Source organism: Psittacula echo, assembly GCF_963264785.1.
Source record: "Psittacula echo genome assembly, chromosome: 2".
NCBI lineage: Eukaryota > Metazoa > Chordata > Aves > Psittaciformes > Psittacidae > Psittacula > Psittacula echo.
In genome coordinates, this window is record NC_137737.1 from 107620246 (window position 1) to 107642452 (window position 22207).

Here is a 22207-nt window from a genome sequence, read left to right on the forward strand (position 1 = left end):
AAAAAAAAAAAAAAGGATAAGAAAAGAAAAAACTTACATCTCCCATTTAAATTGTGTGTGTCCATGAAAGAGAAAGCTTCGTCACAGTTGGTTCCTTGCTCATTGTAGCTTTTATCCATTGAATTCACCATCACTGTCATTTCCTGCCGTGTACTACTCAATGTCTCTTTCCGCTTTTTAGCCAATTTTCTTGAGAAATGAATGTTGAGGTTAAAAAGAAAAGAAAAAAAACATTCAGTGAGCAGACATAATCTTCATGTTTCTTAGATCAGTACTGTAGTTTGTAACCACATTATTAAGTAACATTTAAAATTATTTCTCCATTTCTAGAAACTTAAATTGATTTTGCACTCACATCTTTTGATGGCATCTGATAATCAAGCGATAGTTGCCAATGTCCTGACTTACGCTGGACAGCACTTTAATCCTCTGGGATGACCACTGAATTAAAGGGGACTACTTGGATACAACGGTGATGTGAGCTACTCCATCAGAGGCTATCTCAGTTTATATCCATAAATAAAAATCATAAGACAGAAGATTTTGTTGGAATTGACAAATCAGTGATGATTTTCACTTCATGTGTAGAAATGTCTGGAGCTGTTTCATTGAGACACCATATAATACAGGTAACTGGTTTATATCATACTGTACGGTTTGATTTCTCAACACGCTCTCTACAAGTAAGTGGCATTTTAAATTGAATTACACTTCTGAAGACTTATTTTCTGTCACTCTTCATTTCAGGAGAATTAGTCACAATAGTTAAGTTGCTTCTCAGCAGGAGTGGTCTGTTTGAGACAAGATCTTGATTCTGATACTGTAATAGTGATTCATTTAAGCTACAGAACTGCTTTAGATGCATGTATCTCTTTTTTCCACATCTGTCCGTTTCTGTCTAAACTAAAATCTCACTCTGTCTCCCCAGATTTATGCTTAGCTACCATCACAAAATAACATGTCCAAAACTTGATTTTTATTTCAACATCTGTGAGATGCCTGTCATCCTGATGATGGTGGATCCCATGCCCATTTGTCTTGTATCCCTGGCCTGTGGTTGTGTCTCAGACCAAGCCCTTCTCCTTGCTTGGTCTTGCAAGCAGTCTTCATTTAAATTTTCCAGATTCCATCTGTATAGTATTTTCAAGGTATGGGTTCTATATAGAAGTAACTGCTCTATAGACTTTGATCTTCTCATATATGTTCATTCCTCTGTGGAAAACATAATGAGCCAGCTCATATCCATCCTACAAAAAGATGGTTTAGCTATCTTCAACTAGAACCTACAGGGACTTATTATCTCATGTTTCCTCCTTCTTCTAGAGGCCTACTGCATCAAGCATAACCAATTTGTGCTAACTCTCAAAGCCTTTCTCTTTGTTAACTAGATTTTCAAGTGGGAACATGCTCGTCTTCCCTCACATTGCGTGGGAGGAGCTTTTTGTAAACCTTCTTACCAATAATTCACTGCTCTATTTCAAATCACTGCCTGCAGACACACTTTGCAAAGTACTGATATTTTTGCCCACTTAGCTGATCAGTATTGCCTTGAGTCTCCTCATGTTCCCCATCTACCTACCTGTTGTCTCGTATCCTACACCTAGAGAACATGCCATTTGGGCAGGAGCTATGGTTGTGTTCTATACCAATATAGTACCTTAATAAGTACAGGCTTATCAGAGTGACAACATGAAATGGATATATTATTTCCTCTTTCCACCCTTAGCTTAGATAGCAACACCCTGTCACACAGAGCTCCTCTTGTGATTCTCTTTAGCCTTAAGATGAAAGTACATACAGCTGCTCTCACCACCTGCCAACCACTGGGCAATTCCCACCTATTGGTTGTGAAACCGGAACCTTAACAGTGACAATGATGGCATCCACAGTGTGGTCATTAAAACTTCATAGGTAAGGCACATATCATACTCATTTCATGGCTGTGCAGGCCATATGAAAGTACTTCAGGACAATTCAGCACTAAAGCAATGCTTCGGGAAAGCATGCAGAGACAGCTTTTCTTATGAGACTTCCTTCTTTTCAGGCTGGAATCAGCAGCTTCTCTTTAACCAGCTGTCAATCCAATTAGCTACCTAGACGCTGCATACTCACTAAGCCAGAAGACTGTAGTACAGAGTGGTCTTTCCTTGCCCATCAGTGGACTTGTGAGTACTCTATTCACAAAACCTTTAATCGCCGTCAATGTCGCAAGCTCAGCACTAAGAACCTAAGAACGCTTGCATGTGAATAACGTACTAATGAAGAGGTAACAACTCTTCCTTAACAGCTTTTTAAAGAAAAGTTACTAGGAGAATTGCCCTGGGTTGCATTATAGTGATACTGATCCATATCTGAAAATCCATGAATTTATGGTAGAATATATGATACCAGTCCCTCAATGAGATTGCAGAAAAACCCCACGCTCTGTAGGGTGCACATCTCAAGCATCTGCTGTTACATGTTTTATTTTACAGTAAAAATGGTATCCTTCCCAAAGAAAGCCAGAATTCTTGCTTATTACACCAACAACATGAAGCTCAAATTTTATAAAAAGACAGCTAATTTTCTTAAAGAAATTACAGTAACATTTTCTCATTTCCTTAATTTTTGGGTTTGGTCCCATAGTACAGCTATAGCAGATTGTTTTTATGACAGTAACAACTGTACAGTACTTCTCAATCTGAATCTAATTCTGGAAATAGGTCTTGTGGGAAAAGTTCAAACCTGAAACAACTGTTACAGGAAGAGAGTGATACCAGCCAGACTTTTGTACTGTGAACAAAAACACCCAGTGGACTCAGTCAAGTAAATTTTAGCTGAATATAAAATTTTTTATATCTGCAGTTTTCAGATATTGCTGAAAGTGTTGCAGTGCTGCAGTCTCTGCAAGTCATCCATTCCTTAGATCTCTCAATCCCTGGGAGACTCTAGCTATACAAGATTTAAGAAACGTGTAAACCTGTAGTACTTCACATCACCATCACCACTCATGCTCTTAGATTTGAAGTAAATTTGGAGGAAAAAAAGACTCAAATATTTGATCATCTTCACTCAGAGAAAAGACAACTAGCTACTCTCTGATGTTTCCACCTTCTTAAAGGAAAAGAGATCTACAACCAGAGTTAAAAATAAAACAGATGGAAGCTCCCAGATGATTAGCTAGGATGAAATTCTTTATGGAGGGAAAGCAAAATGCTTATCACTCAAATATTGTTATCATCACTATGTGAGGAAAGAGAACATACTATATTAGTCTCAGAAAAGAGAAGCCTGATATTCAGAACAATCTCAAGACTGGCTAGGAATTGTTGGTATTTTAAGGCACAAGAAATGTTGAGAAGTGAGCTGGTGTAATGGTAAAAATACAGGTAAGTACAGGGCAGAAAAACATATAGACTCCCCCTCAAAAATTGCGTGAGATTTTGGGTATTGTTTACTCTGTTTTGTTGCAAATATTAATAAAATCAGCCTAAGAAAATAGTAAGCTAGAGGCTACATCACAATCTGTTCCCAGTTTTGTCTGCCACCACGAAACTCTTAAATGCTGCATCTTCTCCTGTGCAGTCCCATCTAGTTGAAAGGATCATCTTATAAAACTTCTTCACACCTGACTCAACACCTTTCTAAAAATCGTCTTTTCTCTGTGATTTCTCCCTCAAATCCTCCAACAGAACAATGCCAATAACTAAGCTGCTGCTATATTATCAGCCTCTATTTGGTTCATTTTCCATCGGCTTACCTGTATCCATTTTCTCTTTCCTGTCTTGACTTTAATAACAACCTCTTCAGGACCTAGCTTGCCTTTTACCTTCGTGTTTGTAAAGCACTAGGCATAAAGCACAAGGCACAGTGGGATACTACCATAGTCAGAGGATGCAAATAGTAAAAATAAAAAATAATAAATGGTGACTAGACTGATAACTGGGATCAACTTAGGCTCTGAAAGGAATGTGCCTTCCATTTTAATTTAGAAACAATAAGTAACGCATATTTAGGAATTTAGTGAGAAAAGCATATTTATTTGAATCAGGCAAAAGCACTCACTTCCTTCTTCACAATTCCAAAATGAATGGTACTCTTCCTTTTTGTATCAGTGTGCCTCCTTTCTTCCAAGCAAAGAAAGGAAAAACAAGATGCTGCTACTTTCCAGTGCTCCAGAAACACACTAGCAGTGTGAAATACAAACGCAATGAGATGAAATTTGTAATAGTATTGCTAAAGGGATTTCACTATTTTTTTCCTTTAATTAATTCTGTGAACTATTTCACTTACTGTAACTTTAAATAAAATATCTTCTTCTTTCCTACATATATATTGTTTCAAATTTTGCTTTTCTGTTTGTGAACAGTTTCAGATGAAGAAAGGATTACGGGCTTTAATGCAAGCCTCTGGTGTGGTGCAGCTGTAGTTAAGAAAACTTTTAATATTTTTATCACCACATCCCTGGATGAATATAAACTACAATCAGAATGATCCTTCATAAAATAATAGCTGTTTAAAAAGATAAAAAATACCAAGGGTAGAACTAAATGATCCTCAAGAGAGATACATTACTAGTGGGCATTCTACAAAAGTGCTAGGAAACGGCTGAACAACATTGCTGTCCACAATGGTTTTGGACAACAATTTTTAATTTACAGTAAAAACCAGAAATAGAGTAAAAAAGTTACAAATTTATCTCATGATGTAAAGTGACTGTATATTCGCTTAAGAAAGAAAATCAGTGTTGACAGACATGAAGTAATGCATATGGGAAAAAAAATCCTAACTATATACACACAATACTAGGTCTGTATGACTTTATAAACAACTGAGGAAAGAAATCTGGTAGTACTGTGTGCAGTTCTGGTGTCCTCAGGATAAGAAGGACATGGAGCAGTTGGACTGGGAATATAAAAGAGAAGCATGGAGAGAATAAGAAATTAAGAAAGAAGTACTATTTCTCAACAATATAAGAACTAGAAACAGAGGGTATACAGAATCTTTTTAAAATATGAAAGTAAATACTTCCACACAAGCCAGATAATTATGGAACACATCACCACAGGACTCTACAGGTACCAAAAGTAAATATCAATAAAAGAAGAACTGATTAAGGGCTGAGCAGAGGACAGTGAATACACTAGCTTATCTTTGCTCTGCTGCTGTATTTACCTACAGGTTTGTCCCTGGCCACAGTCAAAGACATGATGTTAAGTCTGGTGGACTTTTAATTCAAAATTTGATATAATTTTTTTATTATATTAACAATCCCTGCATGGATTATGCAAGAAACAGGAAGTAAATACTTTATCTGCTTTTCTAACACTTAGAATTACTCACCTTTCTGCATTGTTTAGACTACTACTGATAAACCAGGCAGGATTAATTAATTTATTAATTAATTACTTTGGTGAAAATGCTTTTTTCACCATATTTTGGTGAAAATTATTTTGGTGAAAGTGCTTTTGTTTGAAATTATTTAACCAGCATCACTGATTCAGTGACAATTAGTCCGAAGATGTAGCTTAAAAAAAGCTCTTCACAAGAGGCATGTAAGAACATCTGTAGCTGACTTAATCCCTGTTTATGGTGGTTTTATACATTTTTCATACCTATGTTGTAATTATTTTGTCTTTGACAACATGCCACTCCTTGTCAATAACTGTGATTGTTTCAGTCTTCAGCAATGGGTCCTCCAGACATAGAATCATAGAATCATAGAATAGTTAGGGTTGGAAAGGACCTTAAGATCATCAAGTTCCAACCCCCTTGCCATGGGCAGGGACACCTCACGCTAAACCATGCCACCCAAGGCCTCATCCAACCTGGCCTTGAACACCGCCAGGGATGGAGCATTCACAACCTCCCTGGGCAACCCATTCCAGTGCCTCACCACTCTCTCAGTAAAGAATTTCTTCCTTAGATCCAATCTAAACTTCCCGTGTTTAAGTTTGAACCCGTTACCCCTTGTCCTGTCACTACAGTCCCTGATGAATAGTCCATCCCCAGCATCCTTGTAGGCCCCCTTCAGATACTGGAAGGCTGCTATGAGGTCTCCACGCAGCCTTCTCTTCTCCAGGCTCAACAGCCCCAACTTTCTCTGCCTGTCTTCATACGGGAGGTGCTCCAGTCCGCTGATCATCCTCGTGGCCCTCCTCTGGACTTGTTCCAACAGTTCCATGTCCTTTTTATGTTGAGGACACCAGAACTGCACACAATACTCCAAGTGAGGTCTCACGAGAGCAGAGTAGAGGGGCAGGATCACCTCCTTCGACCTGCTGGTCACGCTCCTTTTGATGCAGCCCAGGATACGGTTGGCTTTCTGAGCTGCGAGCGCACACTGAAGCCGGCTCATGTTCATTTTTTCATCAACCAACACCCCAAGTCCTTCTCTGCAGGGCTGCTCTGAATCTCTTCTCTGCCCAACCTGTAGCTGTGCCTGTGATTGCTCCGACCCAGGTGTAGGACTTTGCACTTGGCATGGTTAAACTTCATAAGGTTGGCATCAGCCCACCTCACAAGCGTGTCAAGGTCCCTCTGGATGGTCCAGGTTTCATCTACCACCTCTCTTTTGCAATAGTACACATTTGATAACATTGGGTATTATTCTAGTTTGCACTAGAAAATTCAAAACATTACTTTCTGATTTTTAGGATATCCTTTTAGGGCATACCTTGAATCTGCAATGCCTCATCTGCATTATTCATGTTACTTTTCATTGATAAATAGTTTTCATATTAAACAAGTTTTAAACAAGTTTTAGGAACCTGAATATCAAATCCAATTCAACCAAAATGGGAAATTTCTTCAGGTGATATTAAATAACTATCATTATAATTAATTAATACTTTAATTATACTTTATATTTCTTATCAAAACAGCAACAGACTGTACTGAACCCTTTCTATCTCCCCTCAATGGAATGAGACACAGATACGAAGCTATTGAAACCAAGTGGGGAAGTGAAATAAACAAGGTATGGCATTAGTGATAGCAAACTTGTCATTCAATTTCATAGTTATATGCTTTATATTGAAATGTAATATGCTTAAGAATGCAATTTCACAGTGACACTAAACTGTGTACTGTCAACACTCTATCAGACAGAAATAAAGTCAGGAGAAGTATTTTTAAAGGCACTACAATTTGCAGCAAGGACTAGCAAACACTTAATAAAATGCTTTACAAGTTGTCCATACTTCAGGAACTCGCACTTCTAGAGAACAGGGAAAAGTAATTATCAAGAGAATTAAAAAAGAAAAAGCTAGGCAGGATCCCACTGAATTGTGTTGTTCCTTGCTTAGGATCTCTTAGTATGTGAACCTGTATTAGATTATAAAATTACTTTGTCCTAAGACGTCCAACATGTATTTTATATTGACATCCCAACAAAGTAAAGCTACAACAGTATGGAAGAGATTATGAATAGTTGACTATAGCTAAGGGTGAGTACACCCTTTTCCTGAATTTATAAAGTGGTGGTTTATTGTTATTTCTTTTAGATGCCTTCTCTTTGTTTTAATTATCAACTTCCTGCTTCAGAGCAAGTGCTCACTATAAATTTTGTTTTTATCATGCTCTTGCATTCTTTGATAAAGACAAAAGAATGAATTTAAAAACAATGCTGTGATGCTGCTTAAATTTGAAAACAGTGTTCCTGATACCACAGGATTTCATTTCCCTACTTTAGAATCACAGAATCATAAAATAGTTAGGGTTGGAAAGGACCTTAAGATCATCTAGTTCCAACCCCCCTGCCATGGGCAGGGACACCTCACACTAAACTTTCATTCACTGTGTCTTTCATTTTTGCCACAGAGTCTTTACAAGCACTTTCATTAACACCAGAAGCAGTACTGGAGGACCAAGAAGGCATCCCACTGCTAGCAGGACTGGATAGAAAGGGAGAAGAAGAAAGGAATAAAAGGGGAAAAGGAGAATTCACTTACACAATTACAAGAATTGACTTTAAAATCAGGATAAAATTTTTAAATGAATGTGGAGGTTAATGAAAAATGGTTTTGATTTATATCAGCATAAACAAAACCAGCTTTGATTTTCTGTGCCTTTTACTTGCCTTTTTACTCACTGCATATTAGAACTTCAATGGTGTTTTTTTGCACTTTATTGTTATTTATGATAGGTTGGTTCATTAGCATCACATGAGATGAAAACAAAAAGAAAAGTTACTTGGCTGCATCCTGTTCTCAAAATATCAGAAATAGCTCACAGTTAAAGTATAGCATGACTTAAGATAGAGTAGATCAGGAAAGAGATAGAAAATATGGAGGGAAATGGGAAATAAGGAAAGGATGATGGAGAAATATGACATAGCTGCCATTACAGACACAGCTCACCTACCCTTGCTGCTAAGTGTTATTTCTTGAATTTAGGTATTCAGCACGTGCTTTGAGGTTTGGTTATAGTGACATCATTTAAAACTCTGCCTATTTGTTTCTCAGCTTCCACTTTGCATGAACTCCATCAGATTACCTGAGTTTCTGCAAGTGAGGGTTATATATAGCACCAAACCCAAGAACATTTTAGGTCAAAAGAGGCATTGCACTGAGAGATTTTCTTTGCTGATGCAAATTGGCTGAGGGGAAACACTGATGAGTGACTGACAGCGTGAAAAAAATGGAGCTACATGGTGTGTCAGGTTAACGTAACATTTATTTGAAATGGGCTGACTCTTGTCTTAAATTTGTGGTTACAGTTTAGTTCTTGTTTGTCCACCTGGGAAGACCTTGGTGCATTTTACTGTGATTGACAGGATCTTCAGGGAAGGCTTTAGGCTGTGGCAGTAAAAAGGAATTTGAGAAGCTCTGGCAAAAGTATATATCTGCAAAGCTCCTGGCTGCACTATTTCTGCCTCTTGGTCTTTAGAAAAATGCACTCACACACTTTAAAAAAAAACAACTAACATTCCCCTGCCTCTTCAACAGAAGAACAAACCAGTAATGAGATGTGAACAGCAATATTTTTCAAAATTTACCATTATCTAATTTTGACCATGACCTTGATTATGGTGAGTTAAGAATCAGGCAATAAAATGTCCCATTCTATTCAACTGAATTAAGAAAGGAAAAATTAAAAGCCACAAAATCTCTGAATTTGCTTCAAAATTAAACAACTTTGCAATATCAACTTAAATTTGTGCTTTGATTCTTATGATATCTAAATTAATCAAGAAATAATGAATACTATCTTTAATTGACCTATAGGTCCTCTGAATTGTAAGGGTGTATAGGAAAAATACACAGAATATTAACACTTGGGTTTTTTTTCACCCCCAAATGAATTAAAAGGCAAACGCTTATGAATCTGTTCAGTTCACTAAAGACTTAGCCAACTGATTTACTTAGGTTAGAGCAGCCATGTGGAAGAAACTACTTGCAGGATGAGGATCAGTGTGGCACTTAGAACACAGGAGAGGCCAAAGTATGACAGAACCTTTACAAGCACTGGGAGGAACTCAGTAGCCCACCCAGAACGCTTGAAGGCCAAAGATCGCAGAGTGACAACAAACTGTTATGTGCTTGTATTCTCTTTCAAGGAAGAAAAGAGGACAGCTGGACAGTTAAGATGTCTGTTATAGTGAGAACTGCAGGGATCCAGAGCAGCTCAGAGTAGCTAAAACTGCGTAGGGAGATGAGGGATGAAACGACTGCATTATACAAAAAAAAAAAAAATCCCTAAAGTCCTTGACATAGAAGCAGACCAGCACCCAGGTCTCTCTCTCTCTCTCAGCTGACTAAACTAGAAAGTTATGATCTCTGATCTGGTCAGTCTTGAATTACTCTCTCCAAAGCAGTGTATTTTTAATGGCTTTGGGAAGTTCTTCCTATGAAAAACCATGTATAACCAACCAAGAGATTAGGACCTTCTGATAGGAAAAGAAATGGACTTTTAAATATTACCTGACTAAACAGGAAATTGAACCTGGATCTCTCTTGATTGACAATCTTGACTGAGGACATACTGAGAGAGCTGTGCTTGTTCAGCCTGGAGGAGGCTTTCAGGGGATCTTACTGCAGTTTTTAATTATCTAATGGAAGACTATAGAGACAGAACTAGACTCTACACACACGGTGAAAGGACAAGACACACTAGACACAAGTTGCAACTCCGGAGATCCTTACTAGATCTAAGTAAAATTTTGTCACTATCAGGGTAGTCAAACAGTGGAGCAGGTGCTAAGAGAAGTGGGATCTCCATCTTTGGAGGTACTCAAAACCATGCTGAACAATGGCCTGAGCAACTTGATTTAGTTTAAATCTGCTTTATAGAGGGAGGTTAGAAAAGAAGATCTCTAACGATCCCTTCTGATCCAAATTATTCTAGGATTCCCATTAAATGTCCTGGTAATAGGTTTGTTGGTTTTGGGTTTGTTGGCTTTGTGGTTTGGCTTTGGTTTGGGTTTTGGTTGTTTGGGTTTTTTTTATAAAAGGAAGCTGCAGGGATTTAAAGGATTACAGATTTAGAACAAAATTCTCAACTGTGCCCCTTCTTTGGAATAGTAACGCATCTGACAGGCACATTCAGAATCAATATAGTATAATAGTAGCAAAATTATATACAGTCAAATAATTAAATATAATGATAGATATAGATTCTTTTTAGTTATTTATTTAATTTTTTAACGACCTTTTTCTGCCACGTGTACTAAACCACCTTTCTAACTTAAGGAGCAAAGCTTGCATAAATATTTTTACCAATAAAGCTTTTTCAGTACAGAGCTAGCTATATTCAAGTTATATTCATACTGAAATGCATAATGAGACTGTGATCATTTTTCATGAAAAAAGGCAAATTCTATTTTGATTTTCTAATACGGTATTAATAATATACACATTCTCATTTTAATGAAGATGAAATGTTCCATTTTCCATTGTGTTTGATTTCTATTGATTTGTGGCACATTAATTGTGCATAAATGTAAAATGACATTACACTACTTTACATGCTTTCTATTGCCCTATTTCAACGTTATTGAAATGAAGCATTTGAAGTGTCTGAAGAGATTCTCTTCTGAATGTATGGTCACAGGAAAATTCCACACCTGACCTTTCCTTTTGCCTGAGGATACCTTTTTCCCCACAAAAAGAAATTTCATTTTCTTAGCTAACTCTATTAAGAACAGTAAATGAAATTTTATACAGAACCTGGATTTCTTTTTTGTTAGCATATACGCCATTTTACTTATCTATAGTTAACAAGAATATCTAGGTTCTTTTGTATGCAAATGAATATGCATACATGACTTCATTTTAAGTGATAAGACTTAAAAGAAACAATTCAGATGAATGAAAGATGTCTATGTCATATTGAGCTCACAGAGATATATATTCCCTTCATAGTATTGTCTAGATGGGTATTAAAGTCTCTCATTACGGTACGAGAACATCATATTTATAACATATTGTTTAAAAGATATATTTTGCATTTGACTTTGCAAGTCTTCTCCTTTGTCTCAACAGCTTCTCTTTTTCTTCTTTTCCCCCATTGTATTATCATATGATCTGAATAAAGAACTAAACAGACAACACTGGGGCCTACTCAGGAGGAGGTAGCTGTGTGATGTGTAGTGGCAGACAACATGAATATGAAAGCTTTTCACAGGAATACGTTCACAACAGATTTTGAAATTCTCTTCCTGAAACTAATTAACATTTTAGAAAAGGCTGGCTAATGATGAAAGAAAACACCTTCTTATCCCATAGCTGTCAGTTTTAAATAAAGCCTCAAACTCCAATGGGTGGTGTACACCACAGGTGCCCAGAATCCCCCTGCTTTCACAAACGGAGACAAGAGGCAGTGTTAAACTGATGTAAATTTGTTCTGGGATGATTTCCCCACACCAAATTTTCCCCACATTTTCAGAGGTGTTCTCAGCATGAGAAATTACAGAGCTGTATGGCAGATGTACCTATTATGTGGTAGTTTCATCCTCCTCTCTGCCCATTAGCCTCTCTCTTTGAGATTCACTATAATATTCTGAACTCCTTAAGCATGGCCAGGGAAAAGCCTTTCCTTAAAAGTAAATCTGCCACATAAGCATTTCCTTCCACAAACGGAAAATCCCTAGCCCCACAGTGCATCACTACCTGAGGTATGGGGACAGATATTTACTACATGAAATAACTTGTCACTTTCATTGAAAGTTTGTCTTGCAAGTTTCAGTGGAGGAAACAAACTCCAAGGTCTAACGAGACTCTAATGAGTCTAATAGTTACTTACAGGCTTTTGGCTTTATCAGTATAACGGCATACAATACAGTCAAAACAAATTGTTTAAAGTTCTCCAAAACATTCCTTAAAGGAATCTTTAGCATATTTGCTATTTAAATATATGTAAATATGTTGTACGTATTGTATATATTATATGCATACATGGATATATGTAAATATATAACTAAGTATATATAGTGGTGTAGCGCAGAACCAAAAGCAAAGGTTTTGTTAGGCTTAATCTAACCCAACTCATCCATTGGCTTGCTTCTCCCCAGTAACAGAACACAGAACAGCAAAAGGCTTTTTGCTGGTGAAAACTTCCACTGCGCTGGTACAGATGTTCCGGTAGATGGATTAAGTATCTTGACCTAGCTCCTGCAGCAGAGTCCTGCAGTGGGAGGTACTTCTTCACAAAACAGAATTCCTTGCTCAAACTGACTTTCAAACCATAGTCCTACCTACACTTGGCACTTAAATAGATAATTTTTGACTCTCTGCATCCCAGTACAGGCAGCAGTCTGTAGAACATATTTCCTAGTGTTGGTACTGAGCATTCACAAACTCACACACAATTTTTTCTGCACTACCTACACACTATCATGTGCCTTTCACTTTTTCAAGCAATTTTTTCCTTCAAGACACTTTGTTATATTCAATACACCTCAGCAGTTCAAAACAACTGCACAAGGTTTTTAATCAGCTTTTTAGAGGAGTCTATCTTCTTTTTCTTCCACAAGAACAACTCTGTCTCAACAAAAGTCACTGACTAAAAACTCAGAATAGGCAATACTCAGTCATGTAAGAAAGAAACTAACATTTTCCTAAGGGGCTGCTGAAATTGGGCCATCCCCTTAAGGCAGATAGAATAACTAGTGGGATGCATGAAGATACACCCGGAGCATAGTGTTCTTGGTAGTACACTAATTTAATATCGTTCTGTGATCACTGAGGGAAGGAAGGCACTAAGCAGTGGTTCTTTAGCAGCATGTAGCTTGTAAACTATTCAAGTGCTCTCCCAAGCCCTGGGTATATCATCTAATTGGCAGTGAAAGTGCAGTGGCAGATGGACTGCTGATAATCCAAAGCCATGACTACAGGAGGATGCAGCCCAGCTGAGATCTTGTGAGGCTGATACTATTTGGTCAGTTTAAGATGCAGCTGCACCCTCAATCCAATCTTATCCCACACAGAGGAATGGGGCTTCTGGGAGAAACTGTTATCTGTTCCCTTTACAAACAGATAATGAAGTTGTCCAGTCCCTACTTCTCTCTTAGCAGGTATGTGTATTGAGGTCTTATGTCCTATATTCAATGGCTCATTATGAACATGATAATACGAGGCTTGTCTAGCAAGGAAAGTTGATTTATCCACTAAAAGGGCTCTTTATAACACTGCACACCATGTCGGCTTTAGATGAGAACATTTTAAATACATGTATTTAGATCCCTTCAATTCTAATTCTGACAAACTTGAACCTATTAACACCAAAGGCTTTCTTAGTTAAAAGATGTAAGAGAGGTGTGAAGGAAAGCTTCTCTAAATCTTTCTAACACAGTTTCATCTGGAAAAAAAAAAAAAAATCAGTGTTATAGCCACAATAACTTTACCATTGGAGAAGAATGTTAATTAGTAATTGCACATAATATGGGATTTTCATCAATCAAACTTTGGAATCAAAATTTTTGCATGGAACCATGGCACCTTTAAGTCTACATCTCTCTCACAGAAAAACAAAGAGAAAATTAATGCCTTGTACTTTTTCTCAAATCTAAATTCTGTGAAAATACTTTTTCTAAAGACAGAAAGACACCATTTATCCTTGCAAAAGGAAAAATCTGAAACTTCTGAAGAGAGCTTGCATGACATAATTCCTTTTCAGCAAACAGAATACAAGCCATAAATGATGTCATAGTTGTTCCCCGATGGAATCATCTATTATAAGAATACTATATGTATTAACATGAGTTGCTAGGCACTGTGCTGTTCTTCAGAAGGCAAGAACCCCAAACAACTAAAATACTACTACATCATTAAAAATGTCAGTCAGCTGAAATTTGCAATTTAACACAAATAATAATAGCTGCTGATCTTACAGTGCATAGTGCAGTACTTCAAATATATTGGAATATTACAGCTTACAGTAGTGATGCAATACAGGAAGTATGCTGAGCTTTATAGAGATACAGACCTATCTGAAGTGTCGCAGGGAGGTGGCAGTGCAGTCAGAAACAAAGCTATCAGGCTTTTGTGTTGAAAATAACTATTTCTTTGCACTCCTCTAATAATAACAAACAACGATGAAGTTTCTAACTTCTAACTTGGTAGTGCTAAAATTAACTCTCCAACTCATTATTTACAAAGAAAGGATGTACTGTGACAGCTGCAAAGAAAATTGCTCTTTTTTTATTAAAAAAACCCCCAAACCAACCAAACAACAGAATTTGATAAATAAGGAAAGCAGTACCTCTGTAGTGAAACTTAAAAAGAGTTCCATATAAATGCTTCTGCAGCCCTGAATAATTTAATGGTTAATAATACCCTTTCTATGAGTTTACTGAATAATATAGCTAGAACCGGATTCTCTGTTAAACCTTTACAAAACCTGGGAGATGGTACTTGAGAAGGAGTGTCTTAACGCCTGTAATAATCTGCAGGTTAGGTTAGGAGACAGGTGTTGGTGGGAGTCCCATTAACAGAAATCAGAGGGAGAGGTTAGCAGGATATTAACTTACAAGACATCACCACCAGTCAGTAACATTTGGGAATATGTGGAATATATTGAATATATATGAAAATAACGCTGAAATACTTTTCTGAACTTAAAAAAAAAAAAATCAGTGGGTAGGAATGCTTCCAAAACAGTACAGTATTTATTGTGGAACAAGTTCTTTTAACGTTTTGGTATGGGTGTTGGCATATTTTCTACTAGATTAGGATAAGTAATCCATAATATATTAATTATAGCTATTTAATTGTACAAAACCACCTGAAAATACCTGTGGTGCTGTGATTGTTTTCTAAAGCTATACATCACTTTCAGGAACTAGAACATGGCAGTTTCTCTTTAACATTCTGTTTGATTCAAGTTATAATAAATTTAAGACCAGATGTCAAATATTTTGACATTTCCTAGCCTATCTAGACAACTTGTTAAAAAGGTTTATCTTTCAAATGAAATTACAAGACTCCTTACAGTTGTCTCCAGTGGAGAATTAAATGAATGAGAACTTCAGAATGGTGCATTCCACTTCTGACCTTGGAGAAAAGAGTGCTGCCTCTTTCAAGGTGCTATTGTTTCCTAACATTTACTTGTGCAAGACTCAATGTAAACCAAGAGCTTTAGTACATCCATTAAACTTGGTCTTTTAATAAACTTGGTAATGCAATCCTCTTAATGAAAAGATGACCCAAGTGCTGCACCACGGGTACTTACAAAAGCTTTATATTGAAGCATAAGTCACTGCATGGAATGACTTTATCCTTTATTATGGGGTAATTTTTAACAATTGCTAGTAACCTTTAAGCTTACAAACACTAGATAAAAACCAGCATTGTTCTAGTTTCTTCCATAGCAAGGAAATAAATAACCTGAAAACAGATGAGTGGACATCTGTGCAGTTCATTAGGGACACATGTTCACTATTTAAACAGTGTCTTCAAAAAACTGTAACACTATAAAAAATACCCTGTAACTAAATACCAGTGGGCAATGACCTTGTAGTCATATTTCGACATGGACCAATTACAGGTAAGGAGACTCTAGTTGACTTTAGATGAGATGTTATGATAACAACAAGCTAGATAAACAAGAATTTTTCTCAAATCCAGACTCAGAAATGAAGGCTGAAGGAGATAACACACACCTGCTTTGGACACTTTGACATAAATTTGAGTAGAATTTTAAATGGCAGTAGAACAGTATTTCCTCTACTATGACAGCTGATTTCAGAAATTAGGTGAAGTTTCTTAATTACTGCAATTACTGGTTAATAAAATATAAATTTACTCTGCCAGAAGCAGACAGAATGTTTGCATAATTTGGCATATCTTTTTTACACACCAAAATAGCATAAAGATAGGAATGTATTAATACTGTGGCCTGCATCCGATAAGGACATCTTATCTCACCTCTGCAGTCCTCGCCTGAGTTTGTCTCTGCCACTTTTTTCAATTTTTTTTTTCACTACAGTGAGCTACAAAGTTTGTGTTCCTATACCATATATAAGATTCTCATGTTATTTTTATATAACTTAAGCTTGATTCAGGTATATCTAAAAGTGCTGAACTTCAAGCAATGATGTAGTGATAAGGCTTATGGCAGCTATGGACCACTCTCACTGACAGACTATGAGCTAATCATGTCTGGTGTTTTAGATTTTAGGTTCAGCAGTGGTGAGACCTCCACTGATTAGGTGCTTGAATGCCTAATGTGAAAGTGTGACATGGAATAGCTTGAGTGAGGTCTTCAGATTTGATTTTTTTTTTTTTTTTTTTTTTTTAATGAGAAATTTTAAATTAAACAACAGGCCAAAATATCACAACAGAATTTCAGGTGAGCTCAGTGCCCTCTGGAGGTCCTCATCTCTATCCAAATGGAAGCCAGAGATAGTAATATGTTGTATTATGTATATTCATTTTGGATTTATATTAGATGGAAATAACCTGACCCCAATGACTTCACTAGGACATAATCAGGTACACAAAATATCAACCATGTTTTAAGTTTTCTTAGTCTGGGGCAGTTTTCTTAGTCTGGGGCACACTGATGCATCAGCCCTTAACTGCTAAAAGTAGTTAGGGGCTAGAAGTGGTTTGGGGCACAGAGATATCGGCAGATATATTAATTAAATTTTTATTTTGGCACTGATCACAACACTTTTCCTTTAACTGCCAAATAAATTACCATGACTGGCTTAGGTGCACATGCCATACTATTGCTTCCCACCTACTGAAACAGGTCCTGAGAATCCAGTGGAGTAACTGCTGGTAATTGTATTCAAAGAACTATTTTGCATGCATAGCCACATCTGAAATATTTTAATTGACTTCATGGAAATAATGTGGTTTATTACTTGCAGGTACTGCCAACACCACACAAGTCAAGTCATTAAGAAGCAGGAGGTAAAAATAAAAAAGAAGAAATTGTTCAGTTTCTTCTTCACTGTGTGCCATCATCACACTGTCTTTCTACTGGTTTCAGAAAGCAAAAGAAGGGGTGTAATGGTTAATTTATTGTTTATTCAAAACCACCAACAGAAGTTAATAGACAGTTATAAACTAATTGAGTGCGTCTGTAGTGCTATCTCCTCATTCATCTCGCTTATTCGATTTAGCTCTGTTAGTGTTCCATATGGTACAGTGCCCCTGCTGCTAGGAACAGTCATTCATTGCAAAGAAACCCCTGTAACAACAGGAAGCTAATAGTTTAACTGTTCCTCTAAATTTGTTTGACAAAACTGACATTTAGTACGTCACGTCACATTGTCAGTAATCTGCAATTTACCCTTAGGCAGGCAGTGGATGCTCATTTTATTTACCTCTCGTAGTTAAAAGCATAATTAATATTCCACTCTGAAACAAAGACTAGATATTTGACAAACACTGCAATTTAAATTCTCCATTATAGCAAACATTAAAATCAAACATCTTTCACACACCCCATTGCATAAAGGACACGTGTAGCTGTAATTTAACTTTTTAGTTTTTAATACCACAAACTAATTTCTGCTGTCAGTTTAATGAGGTGGAAAACACAAATCTTGTTGCTCTCTGTGTGTGCAGGCTGGGACACTTAGACTGCAGAGAGTGTGAATCAGTTTGCTTCACAATGTTTCAGCCAAAATACCTAGATTATTGTGCGTCTAAAAAAGAAGAACTCTAAAAAAAGAAAAGTCTTGGAGACTTTGTTTAACAAAAGGCTTCAATAAACAAAATGCTTCAGGAACAAAAACACTGTAATACCACAGTAGTTTTCTGAATTGCTGTAGCATTGCTGAAAAACTCCACAGCACTACCCATAACACAAAGCCCGGCTAAACTCCCCACAGATTGTGTAAGCAGGCCATGTTCCCCTTTTCAGTGTTTGACGACCTGCATCCTGCTTTACACCCAGTCTAAGTTAGGCAGTCATTCAAATCATTTAATCATGGGCTTAAAGCAGAACCAATTTACAGGGATTCCTGACCTGGGTCAGCTGCCAGGCTGGAGGCAGGTGCTCAGCTGGCATTCTCTCTGCCACTTTCCCAGTCCCTTCAAGGCGGGGCTGGCATACTCCTCCTCCTCTTCCTCATCCTCCTTCAACCTTCACTCCATGCCCACAAATTTTACACACGTAGCAAACGCAAAAACAATTGCAGTGCTTTCTACTCAGAGTAGTTACGCTCTGTATAAACATCCCATGGCAGGCTGCTCAGTGGCGTCTGCATTACAACTGCGTTGTGTGGCATCTGCATTACAACTGATTTACTGTGCCAGATTCTGTGACAACAGGGCATATTATCAAACTGGCAAAGTAGGGGGAGCTCTCAGAGAAATAAATGACTGCAGTTTTTACTCATGCTAATTTCAGTTGGAATTCAAGCTCCATAAATTCTGTGTGACTGATTAAAATTATTCACATGTAGAACACCTTTAGGCAGCCAGGCTGGCTCATTAAACATGGAAGCCTAGAATTATCCCCACTGTAACAAATGTGTGTGTGAATGTGTGTGTTTCAGAGATATACATCAGGAATTTTTAATTTTTGCTTTTTTTTTAGATTTTCTTCACAGCAGCATTGATAATGCCAAAACAACCCCAAAACAAAACAGCATAAACTCAACAAAGAGGCTGCTGTTACTCTCTTCTCAATCCATCCTATGTAGTAACGCACTGACTCCTGACTCCTTCACAAGACTTCATTAGTCACTGCCAACTTCAATCTGCTTCAGTTATTTTGCATTCAGTTCCCAAAGGAAAAGCACTCTCCCCACTGATCACTGGATAAACTAAACTGGCTCATTTTATAACACATCAAGCTAACATGTTCTGAACCATACTAGCATCACAAACCAGGAATCTCTGAATGTATCTAACCCTGTCACAATACTAAATAAGAGAGATGCATGTTTCTAAAACTGGGTCTTCAAAGCAGGACTTCAGGTTTTAGATGCAGGGAGGTTAGTGTAAGTACATTATTTCTTCCTAAATGTCAGAGGATACTTTTTCTTTCATAATGAATGTCTGCATATAAAAAATTCTTACTAGCAGTATTATACTTTAAAAGAGTGTTGTTGATGCACAATCTGAAATACTGCAAACAAATGATTTGAATGTCCCTGTTCAGAGCAAACATTTGAAAAGGTTATTTAGATTTTCATTTTATTCAAAATGAGATGCAGGTTATGAAGATGTATAAATCAGGAGATAAGCAGCAGAGCCATGAAGGTCAGAGTATCATCTGTTGATAATGGGAATCTCATTAATCTTAAAGTAAGAATTGCCATACTGGATTAGACCTGAACCCAACTGGTCTTATATCCTGTTTCTGTTAAGTTCTGGATGTTTTAGGGAAAGTATAAGAGATACCATAAAGTGCAGAAGTGGAAAAAACTGTTTCAAATTCCCTAATGGCAAGAAATTGCTTGAAGTTTTGAAATATCAAGTTTTACATGCCTTCCAAAAGGCTTTTAAGCAGTATTTGCAACTGAAATTTAACTGAAATTTTACCTCTTCATCTTCTTCAAACCCACAGAGATGTCCAGTTCACTTTTGAGTCTTACTACAATCTTAGCCCAAGCAGCATCTGGCAACTTTCATAACATAATCATACAAGCTATTAAAGATTTTGTTTATATTTTAAATGCAGGTGACTTTAAAAACCTGGTCCCTTTATGCTTGTATTAGCTGATTTACGGAGAATAAAAATTCCTGGTATGATCTCCAGTTTATTAATTTCTTTACTTTTACTGTGCCTATTTTTATCTCTTTCCTTGAACAGTCAATGCCCAATCTTTCAGTCCCTGCTCAAGTACCTTCTTCTGTGCCTGATTCTGACATTTCTCTCACCCTTCAATATTCTTTTTCAGATGAAGACAGATCAAAGTAAGAGTAGTTTAGAGTTATACAACTTGCCCTTCTGTGCACATTCGCCCTTCCGTGTTAAATTATTTCACTACTTTATTCTAGCTTGAATTCTTCCACTTTGTTATGAGATTGATTGCAGTGCGGACTCTTAACAAGATGGCTGAAAGCTTTTTGTGTTTCTGAACTGGTCTAACAACAAGGGCTGCATTTTGTAAGAGCAAATAACAAGACAAACTTGCACACCAGGAGAATATATTCCTTTTCAAATTCTAAATAGCAATGCTTGACTGAACACTGCTAACTTTTCCTATTCCTAGTAAATGGAAAGTCCAGAAGGCCTTCAAGGAAAATCAAAAGGGCACAAGGCTGGTAGTCCTCACATGTAATTAGAGTGCTCCATTGGCTCCGCATGACCAGAGCAAGAAGAGGGAGTGAATTATCCCTTGGGAGGTTTAGAATGACATACAATCCATTCCATCCCTGGGGCACCAAACTGTCCATAGACAGGAGAAATGTGAAAGCCAGACCGTCATTTGAAAAGGTAATAAACATACAGGGAATGCTCACGGTTTTCTTTTGTCAAAAGTGAGGTCCCTAAGTATGAAGGGCTTGTAAAAACCTGTTTTGAATCTGGTGTGGACATGGAGATCACACCATTTTCTGTAAACTAGTCAGAGCTGGTTTTGTCTGTCATCTGAATCTGCCCCCAGGGTCAGTCTAACAGACTTCAAACATGAAGACTAACAATGTTCTCATTAGGGTCTTTGGAAATTTTGTTGTGAGGTTTGCTCTGTTATCACAAAAATCACCTGCAATTATTTTGCAAGGGCTTTGCATGGCTCTCCCTCTCCATAAATTTCCTTCTTCTGATCATGGTACAACAAGCTAGAGAAACCAGCACAGGTTGTTTTATTCAGTCAGGACTTTTATGTATCTTCATGAGAAGAACAGGAGAAAAAACACGGATGCACGTACCAGATGTTTTTTCTTCTTGTCCTACTTCTAAGAAAGAAACTAAATATACAATTGCTGTGGCAACGGAACAGCAATAATTAAATCCTTGGCATTTTCATGCTCTTCTAAGTGACATGCTCTAATCGAGAGACCTTTAACTTCTGTGAGAATGGTCTTCAGAAGAGACAAAGGCAACTGTGAATAAAACATCCACTTTGAAGGTTCCACTTGAAATGTTCCTATCCTTGAATGATGCCGAAGGTTTGTTCACTATGTGTGAACATTTGCACTCTAAATGCTAAGATGAAATTTATGCGGAACAGTCTGGTGGATATCAACACAAATGTCTTTCTTTTTCCTTTTCCTTTCCTTTTTCTTTTTCTTTGCCTAATTGAAACAGCAACAACAAAAGCATGTCTTATTTCCTGAGGCATTCAAGAACTGCCACTCTTCTGAAGTACAATCAACAGAAATCACAGGAGTTCAAGAAATTATAGAATTCCTGATGTCTTTTTAGCCTGGTCCTGGGAATCTACCATTAAGTCATTCAGCTTACTTTGTAGCTGTGATCCATTGCAAACGTTTTGCTAAAACTGACAAAACTAACTTAGATTTCTAATCTTTTTCTGTAAAGCTTCTTCTCAAAGAAATGCAATTTTCTCAACAAGGAAGATGGCACCTAATATAAACTCCACTTAGGAAACTGAAGTTCATTATACACCTAAAATGAGACTGTATCATATTATGCAGAGTATGCCAACATTATGTCCACAGACGACTAGGTAGGCAATTAAGTATGAAAGCTAACTGAATAAACAGAGGAATTCATTTTTGGCAGTCTAGATAACAGCTAAAAATCTCCTTTTCTGATGTGTCAAATTATTTTTGTATGTATGTATAACATACATCAGTGTACATGCATCTTTCTGCGTTACCATGCTAAGGCTACATGGCAATATAATACAACAAGACTT

The 22207-nt window shown here is 37.1% G+C and overlaps 1 protein-coding gene across 1 annotated transcript in view; it reads right to left on the reverse strand.

Moving 5' to 3' along the window:
* Positions 1-22207, reverse strand: part of PTPRM (protein tyrosine phosphatase receptor type M) — a gene marked incomplete at its 5' end in the record, with an annotated part of 476815 nt that overhangs the window by 98320 nt on the left and 356288 nt on the right. The window contains one exon of the mRNA XM_080610125.1: positions 38-189. Coding sequence (XP_080466251.1) covers positions 38-189 — 152 coding nt within the window. The remainder of the gene's footprint in view (positions 1-37; positions 190-22207) is intronic.